General features: G+C 42.3%; 1 protein-coding gene across 1 annotated transcript in view; it reads left to right on the forward strand.

Annotated features, from left to right (window-relative positions):
* LOC104128829 (unconventional myosin-X-like) overlaps positions 1–6911 on the forward strand; it is an 82770-nt gene extending 75859 nt beyond the window's left edge. Inside the window, exons 36-41 of the mRNA XM_035897095.1 lie at positions 1121–1328; positions 2107–2243; positions 3116–3239; positions 4812–5261; positions 6025–6216; positions 6798–6911. Coding sequence (XP_035752988.1) covers positions 1121–1328; positions 2107–2243; positions 3116–3239; positions 4812–5261; positions 6025–6216; positions 6798–6911 — 1225 coding nt within the window. The remainder of the gene's footprint in view (positions 1–1120; positions 1329–2106; positions 2244–3115; positions 3240–4811; positions 5262–6024; positions 6217–6797) is intronic.
* The last annotated feature ends 2738 nt before the right edge of the window (positions 6912–9649 follow it).

Here is a 9649-nt window from a genome sequence, read left to right on the forward strand (position 1 = left end):
AAACATCTTCCTGAGGTGTTGCAGCCTCCTACCTTTGTGCACAATTCTTGCTACCAGTTGTTCTGTTGTATTCAAACTTCCCCCTTGGCACCCATCTGTTGCATCGAAAGGATGTGGAAAGTAGGGCTACCCAAAGAGAATACTGTGGAACTGTGATAAAAGCCCATCACCTACTGCTTACTAATGTCCATATAAACATTCTCAACTTGCAGGAAAGGTGAGGACCGTACTTTCATGTTCCTTGAGATACGTACTACCTTGCAGCTGCCACAGTCAAAATGTGTCCTACTGGGGAGTAGTAGATACGCTGTAAATCCAATTTCTCATTTTTCAATCTTTGTTTGCTTAGCTAAGCACATAATGCTTACAATTTGTATTTCTAATCTACTTTAACCTCCAATTTTCAGGAACTAAATCATTGACGTTTCTTACCAGTTCATGTTCAGGATCTAATGCAGCTTTCCAAAGCAGTCTTCACTGGGGCTGAGCTGCAGCCATGTAGTTTCACTCTTTTCATTAATGATGAGAAAGATTGATAAAACCTGTGCCAGTACACTGAATAGCTACGTCCAGGGCCTGGTTCTAAGTGATGCTGAGGAATACTCCATGTTGCCATTTCATGTTTTTATCACTGGAGTTGCAGATGATGTTGTACTTGGAACTGCTGGCCTTGGAGGGAAGAGAACCGTGTACAAGCATCTACTTTCTACCTTCTTGATTCTGAAAAATACTGTAGAAGTGGCTCAAGCACAGCCAGCAAATGAAAAAACAATAAAGAATAAGTGAAAAAAAGTTTACATTTGATTTCGTGGTTTTTAATCTTGATTCTGTAAATTGAGATAGTCAATCCCGGTATCTTCAGCTGGTACTAAACTCCTGCAAGTTTGAACTGCTTACTTCATAAATTGCTGAGAAATGCCACTGACGTGACTTTGGAATGACGAGTAAAAGCAGGTTGTATGGTTTAAGAAATAAGCAGGCTTGTTCTTTCTGCGGCTGCTCTTGACATCACTATCTCTACTGAACTCTTTATGGACAGTAGTCCAAGTTATATGGTAATGTGCGTGCTTTCTGGTTCAGCGTGTAATGGGGTTTTTTTTTTGTTTCTCTTTACAATTAGGGTAAAAGACCTCTTTCCAGGCTCAGAAATAGACAGGTATGCACAATTCATAAGTGATTCCCTGAAGAAAACAAAGACAAGGGAGTTTGTGCCCTCCCAGGAAGAAATACAGGCTCTTCTCACCCGTGAAGAAATGACCACAACAGTGTACTGCCATGGCGGTGGCTCCTGTAAAATAACCATCAATTCCCACACAAGCGCTGGGGAGGTAATGTATTAGTAGCATTAACCAGATGTAAGCACACGTCTGTCTCTGGATACTGGGTCTGTTGAAAGGATTCCTTATCCCATTCATCTCCCATTTATCTTTTTTTTTTTTTTTTTTTTTTTCTGATGTTCTGCCATATATTCGTGGCTTTAATTACCTTTTTTCCACTACAACCCTTAAAATCCGTTGTAGAATATCACTTAACAGTTGTGTTGCAGAATCTAAACACTTTCGGTGTTCTGCCTGTCGGAAAGGTAATAAATCTGAAGACTTGCTAAACACAGTTCTCTGGACAAGTTGAAATTCCAGTTCATCATGTAATCTTCCTAGAAGGTATATTCTACCAGTAACATAAATTGTTAACAGGTCAGAAGGTTCCAGGTTATAGTAGGCATGTCTGTGAAAACATTACTGCTAAACAGAGGTAAAAGTAATAGTAAAGAGTGAAACTGTTACTAGAGGAACCAGGAATATCATCGTCACATCTAAATCCATTATGTGCCTGCATCTTGTGCAGAGTTCTGATTCCCCAGTCTCCAAAAGGGTAGTGGAGATTGAAAAGGTTCAGGAGAACAGTGAGGATGATCAAATACAAGTAATGGCTTCCTTGCAGGGAATGGTCTTTTAGGGTTAGAATTCTTTAATCTGAAAATGAGGTAACCAAGGAAGGAATGTGATGGAGGTCTATGAAATTATGAGTGTCCTAAAGAGGCACTGATTCTTCGTTGAGAAAGTGTGTCTAATGCCTACTCTGCGGTCTGTGTCTCTGATTTTGCAGGTGGTTGAAAAGCTGATCCGAGGTCTAGCAATGGAGGACAGCCGTAATATGTTCGCGCTCTTTGAACATAATCAGCAGGTGGACCGTGCTGTCGAGAGTCGGGTGATTGTGGCTGATATCTTGGCCAAGTTCGAGAGGTAGAGATGTTTCATAAAATCTTTAATTCCTAGTTGGATGTAACACTGGTTTAAATGATAGTACAGTCAGGTAGTTTGATCCAAAGCAGCCGCAGTGATTCAGCAGTTTGCTCTGGTTTGAACCTCCCTTTGGAAAGGTTCACGTGCTCTTTCTCACTGTGTGAAAAACCATGTTCACATCTGTTTTGGTGACAAAGAAGCATTCTTTATCAGGTTCCTCAGGACAAAATTAGTAGTGCCTTTATCAAAGAGTAATGGTTTACTAGCAGAGCTCAGGGAAGGTTTGCTTAAGTTTGATAATGATCTTCTCAATTTACATCATAATACCTATATCAGAAGAGAGTGCAAAGATTTGGGCATAGAAATGCAGCTCTGATTTCTTACTGTGGACTGTGATTTTGTGGCCAGACATACAAAGAAAGCAATAAATTGTGAAAGAAGCTGGCAATGCCATTGTCTATTTTATATCCATTCTAGAGACAAAAAATTGTTCCAAATGATGGCAAGGCTGATGCTTTTCAGAGTCAGAAGATAATGTGGAAATAGTATCTTGAAAATGTGGAATACTTTGTGTCCTGCCCCCAACTCGCATTATCTAGAATCCTTGATCTAATTTTTTGATCAAGTATGCCTCATAAGAACTTTCAGTCCTTCTGAATCAAAATTCCATGTGAGTCAGAGGAAAAAAATGGAAGTTACCGGGAAAGTCTGCTGCACTGAGATTGTCCTAGTAAATTAGGTAGTCCTGTATGCTTTCTGTTTCAGAAATCCAGGGGTACCTTCATGTTGTGAGTTGCTCTGCGGACATCTCGATACCGTGGTGCTTCTGGTTACTGTTTTTCCCCCCTCTCACTCTCTTTCCTATCTTACAGACTTGCTGGCTCTGAAGAAGAAGAGGAGGAAGGACAGTGGCAGCTGTATTTTAAGCTTTATTGCTTCTTGGATATTGAGAATGTTCCCAGAGACGGGGTGGAGTTTGCCTTCATGTTTGAGCAGGTAAGCTCGCTCTGGGATAATGATTTCGTTTCCAGGGTGGCAGAAGCACACAAGAGTATACAGAAAACTGGCTTACCTTTGTATTAGAAATGGGAATGCTGGTTTGAACAGAATATTTTCATGTGTTGGATTTTTGCCTGATATCTACCAAGCAAAAATACTGCAAAGTTTTCTAGGGAATAGAAGTATTAGGTCAGAAGCAAGAAAAATGAGCAAGGGCTTCAAAAACCTGGAAGACCAATGATAATAAAATGCTTTTAAAATGTATCTTTTAAAAGGTACAGAAATTTGGATGATTCAAAAAGAATAATTAAAAGTAGCTGCTTGCAGAACATAGGTGTAAAGAAAACTGGAAAGTCTAGCTAGCTGTGTATCAGCTTACAAGAACGGCACATCCTTGGGGTGTTACAGGAATTGACTAAAAAAACATGTCTTTTGGGCAATTTCTTTTAATTAACAGAGGGTGGAAGAGTCCTACAGAAAAAGGAACTGCTGAGTAAAAAAGAAAAAGGAAAAACAAAAAAGGACTGCTGAGTAATCTTTTTTAAGTCACTATACTCCATAGCACAATGATGCTGGTTAGGCCAGAGATCACACTGGTATGAAATAACCTTGCGAATAGGGATGCAAAACTAAACTGACTGGACTACTCAGCTGTGTGAGTCGTCCCACCTTTCTTACTTCTAATGAACACTTTAATCTTGCTTCAGAAAATTATAGCTGTTGAAAATCAATTAATATGTGTTAAAGGGGGTCAGTGTCACGAAGACTGAAACTCACTGACAGTCAGATGGACGGCATGCACATCGCACAGGCAATGGCTCCCTAAGAGGGCTTTCTTGAAATGAAAATTAAGTCTTGTTAACTACAGAATGTCTAGGAAATGGTCAGGAACAAGACATCATGGTACTCTGTGGAAACTCAGTTGTACCAAACTCTTTGTTGACAAGGCTTTCAGTCTACACAGCTTTCACAAGCAGAGAGTGGTGGAAGAGAAGTTAACAGTAGGAGAGTAGATGTTATCCAGGCATTAGATGGATGTAGCAAAAAAACCCCCATAAATATATTTCACAGAAAAACAGGCAGAGGGAAGCAAGAAGATTGGGGGAGACATCAGGTGAAAGAGGAGGAGGAGGTGGGATGTGCTGGTGTGTGGTGAGACTGAGGTTAAGAGTCTTGAGTTTATTACATCTAACTCTCTGGTGTTGAATATGATCTCCACACAGGAGCTGTAGCTGGTACAGCACAAAACAAATTGCCTCAACTCCAGTCTCTCTCACCTGTTCCAGACCTAGAAAGTCCTCACTGTAAGACTTTCAGTACAGAATAGGGGCCCCTCAGAAATGCCTGTCCTGACAAGGCTTGCAGAAAGAGGTGTTCCCCCAACATCAACCAATTGCAGACTTCGACTTCTTTATTATAATGTCTGCTCTGACCTCCTGAATTATGTCTTTCCTGCTGGGATTGGCCTTCCTGCTGGGATGGGCAGATGCCATAGGAATGTGTACCCAGCTGTGAATGAAGCATGCTTCTGCTTTCTCATGATTTGGGGGGATTTTTGTTTGTTTGTAGGCTCATGAAAGCCTCATAGATGGTCATTTTCCGGCACCAGAGGACACTCTGCAGCGCCTAGCGGCTCTACGGCTGCAGTACCTTCATGGAGATTATTCTAAAATAAGCTGGACCCTGGATGGAATCTACCCAGTTAACAGACTGAAATCCAAAATACTGCATTCAACAAAGAGCAGTGGCACTACCAGTCACACTCTGGAGAGAAGGCGGACCAGCTTCCTTGAAGGGACATTGAAACGTAGCTTCAAGACAGGCTCTGTAAAGAAGCAGAGGGTAGAAGAGGAGCAGATGATGGAGATGTGGGTAAAGGAAGAGCTTTCAGCTGCTCGGGCAAGCATAGCACAGAAGTGGACCAAGCTGCAGGGACTCTCTCAGCATCAGGCCATGGTGAAATACATGTCCATTGTAAAGGAGTGGCCGGGTTATGGGTCAACCCTCTTTGACGTTGAGGTGAGTGATGTATAAACTCATGTACCTGCTACCAAGGCACGGCATCAGTCTGGAGAGCAGATACAACTGTGTGTATTGCATCGCTCAGCAGCAGAAGGGGAATTTCAGGAACTGGCTGCGTTTTGCCCTAGTAAGCGTAGGGCAAGCCTGCAGTGCCACATGCCGAGAGAGGTGTGATGCAGAGAGCACACAGCAGGCAAGCTGGTGCGCCCTGGTAGATGGAGGGAGACAATGGATTCCCACTTCACTAGAAGAGCAATAGAACGGGGGAAATTTTGAGGAGCTTAAGAAGGTGGTGGCTAGTGAAAGCAAAAGTAGAACGAAGCTCTCTTGCCCTTACTGGCAAAAAATGCAGTCCTGTTCTGCAGCAGTACAACAGAAACTGCTGAATCCACAGTTCTAGTTTTATCAGTTTTGCTGCTGCCTAGGTCGATTGCCATGGGAAGTTGCTTGCACTCACTATATTATCTGAAAAATAAGTGGAATATTGACTTCCTGAATCACTTTAAAATCTGAAGAGAGCTGTTAGGTATTACAGTTATATATTACTCAACTAGTATTTGACTCACAGCTGTGTCACTTCTAAATCTTTGCAGCAGGAGTGCCTAGAAGATTCCTTCTGCAGACATCCTATTTTTTCTGTTGGGGTGAAGCGCTGAAATGTCCTAACAACGGAGCCAGAAATGGAGGGCTTCTCCTTGAATCAAAGATTATTTGATTCTCCACTGCATTTATGCAAAATTTCATGTTTCTCTTCCTGCAGTGCAAGGAGGGTGGATTTCCAAATGATCTTTGGCTTGGAGTCAGCACGGAGAATGTGTCTGTCTACAAACGAGGGGATCCTAAACCACTAGAAACTTTCCAGTATGAGCATATTGTTTTCTTTGGAGCGCCACAGCCTAACACCTTCAAAATTACAGTGGACGAGAGAGAAATGTTCTTTGAAACATCTCAGGTACATGAAAGCACAAGACTTGTTGTACGTGCAGTTTTACTAGCACTTTCTATAAAGCTCTTATTTCCATGGACTAGACAAGTTTACATGTGAGAACTCTAGCTGAATGGACTGGACAGCCAAGGAAAAAGAGCTTAAGCCTGAAGTGCCATGGTCCTTCTTCTTGAATACATGGATAAACAGAGAAAAAAAAAAAAGAAGATGCTGGTTAGAAAGTGAAGGAGATTGAATAGTCTTCCAATGCACTGGGAATTTAACATTTTGAGTTCTCAAGTGTGCTTGTTTTTTTTCATTCCCTTTCATTCCCCTATAAATGGGGAGTTAACAAACTCAAAAAAAAAAGTTCAGTAGCATTAAAGTGGCTTTGCTCTAGGCTGCAAGCTTTTTAAGTGTCACTACAACAGAGCACAAACTTGTCAGGCATTTCTTTCCTTACTGTTGTTCCACATTTAGTATTACGTGCAAAATTTTAGTGCCATGACTTTGGACAAGGGGAATCTTTTCCTGAAAAATGTCTGGTATGCCTCATCAGAGTTAGGTTTTTCACGTGCTCATCCTCTGTTACTGTGTTCTCTCTCTAGGTGGGCGAGATAATAAAGATCATGAAAGCATACATCAACATGATTGTGAAGAAGCGCTGCAGTGTCAAATCGGCCACCAGTGTGGACAGTCGTGCTAGCATCTGGACTAGGTGATAGGAATGAACTGCCATGAGAGAGAGGCAGTTGTTTAATGGTCGGTGTTTGCAACTTGCCAGCACAAGTGTAGCAAAGATGTTTTTTAAGAACTCCCCTGGACTGACTGCTGTACTTAAAAACTGAAGTGACATCTGCAGTACCACAGGATTTGCATCTCTGCCCAAAGACATTAAACAGCAACAACTGTTAAATATTAACGGCCCAAAACTTGTTTTTCCCCTTGCTTGTTTGATGAACAATGTACCTTAAAGAAGCAACATCAGAAGCATCCTCCTCCTGCCTGTCCTCTCTGCTGCTTTCACCATTACCTGTCATACTGGCAGAAATATTCACAAGGAGGCAAACTTAAGCTTCCATATGAATTTCCAACATGCAAACATCTGGGATCATGGGATTGCAGCATGGTCTGCTAAAAGAATATTTGTTTATTTATTTTGCAAGCAACTCTAAAGTATAAATTACTGTAGGGTTTTTCAGTATGTACTAATGATCTCATCTAGTCTTAAAAGGCGTTTGTATAATTGAAGCCAAGTGGTCCAACTAAGAGGTCAAACCCTATGTGAGAGAGCATTAAACAAACAAACAAAAACACTGGAGGTGATGCTTTACCTTCCAATAGAAGTTCACAGGTACACGACTGTAAAAAGCAGCACTTTAAGTTAAAATTCTAAATGCTCTAGCATAGAAGAAAACCTTTGAGACTAGCACCACTGAAGCAGATCATTCTGGGTACATTCCAAGCAGCACCTGTTGCCTAGAAATCAATGACTGCTTTGCACCTATCCAGCCCTGCAGGTGACACTGATTTAGTTGCATTTCCAGAAGAGCCGTTCTTCACGAATGCCAGGTTTTAGATGGAGGTCAGGGGTTTTTATGGTGAGCAGCTCTCCTGTGTTAGGGTCCTCCTTTCTCTGTATGGGATTTTAGAATGACTGGGATCCCTGAACTTTAGTTTTAGGTGAACGGTTTCCTACTGCGTGAAGAGGTGCCTAGATAAGTGGTTACAGGCAAGAATTTCACATCCTCTCTACTACTGTAAGCAGATGCCAAAACCCTTCACCCTCCTCCAGATTCTGATTGGAACTGCTCCCATCACTGAATCCCCAGATCCCCTTCCAGTCTCCTCTAGGTCCCTAGTTATCAGCAAAACTTGAAAACAATGCTGTTTTGCCAAAACAACTGCTTCTTGGAGGTTTTTATAGCTACTTGCAATTTGAAGAAGCAGAATTTTTTTTTTGTTCTCGGTGAAAGATGACAGTCATCTTCAGCCTCTTCAGTAACTTGATTTCATTGTTTAAAACAATATTCAACATCAGTCACATCATAAATTGGTTGCGTTAGCAATCAAGAAACCTGGTGGCTAGCTGTTTTCTATGACCCTTGTCTAGTCTTGGGCCTTTTTCCATGTTTAAAATCAGATGCCTCCATTGCTGAAGAAGTGGCAGCTGAGGCCTGTTAGCTATGAAGCAGAAATTTGCTAGAAAAGAAAACTGGGAGTCCGTATGCAACAGGTTCTGTTCCAATTCATCATCAAATTGTGCCATGACACTAATACTGGGGTGCAGAACACTGCAGTTCTGAGGTTGACAGTAACAAGAAAAAAACCCAGCATATGTAATCCGTGCTTGTCTCTCATTTCCACTGCACTGCAGCACGTGCAAGCACCTTGTCCACTTGCCACACCACCAGCCTCAGAGGACGGCCACTACTGCATATCATACATTCACCTGGAGTTTTGCCTTAAGTAGCTTAACTGAAGATACCCTAACACCATTCCCTTTTTGTCGCAAAGAGTAAAAAGACAAGCAGGTCACAGCAAGAGAGAACAGGAATACAGAGGCAACCTGAGAAGTAACTCTTTGTATCGGTCCATATGCTGACTCGATCTCTTTATGATGTATCAGAATAGCCTTGATTATCCCTGTCCTAACTCTGCACTGTCTCTGTGCTCTGGCTCTTGGGTTGCTGCAGGCAGCTTGAACCCACGTGGGAATGTAAATCCCATTACTATTTGTTGTAATTTTGCTCATTTCTATTACAGAGTTCCTTCTGCTGTCTTTTTTAATTTGTAACTGGCTTTACAAGATGAAAGTTTAATAAATTATTGGATTGCACAGGCTGTACTCAAAGACATTGCGTGCTTGTGTTGAGATGTTTACTCGGAGTTCTCGCACTCAGAACTTTTCAGAACTGAAAAGTAGGCATCAACAGCACGAGGAGACAGCAGCCCTTGCCCTCAAATTCAAACTTTGCATTTGCAGCAAATTACACACAATAATTTGCCAGTACAGTGGGGGAGGTTTGGATCCAGCTTCTGCCGCCTGCTCTGGGGCTGGGTTGTGCCTTTGCCCAGTGGGAGATGTCCTGTGCAAGCTCAAAGGACCGGTTTGGAGGTGGGTACTGTGGTGAACGCAGAGCAAGGAATGAATCATCTCTGATATCCCAGTCTGCAGGATCAGCTCCATCCCTTCTCTTCGGCACCTCCAAAGACTCTAATAACAGAAAATCACTTCCAGCTCAAGTAAGCTGCCAGCTGCCCTTCTCTTACAGTAGCATGATTTGGGCATGGTGGTATTCACCGAAGAGCATGTGTCACCAAAGTGGCAATTCTGGACAGAGGACAGCTGAGCTGCCGGCAGTACAGGCAGACTACCCTCCAGCAGAGGAACGTTCCCTCGATACGCACAGAGGTATGGAAACCAAGCCGTGATGCCTGATCCTCATATATCTCTTGG

Source organism: Egretta garzetta, unplaced genomic scaffold (assembly GCF_000687185.1).
Source record: "Egretta garzetta isolate BGI_Z169 unplaced genomic scaffold, ASM68718v1 scaffold577, whole genome shotgun sequence".
NCBI classification, from domain to species: domain Eukaryota; kingdom Metazoa; phylum Chordata; class Aves; order Pelecaniformes; family Ardeidae; genus Egretta; species Egretta garzetta.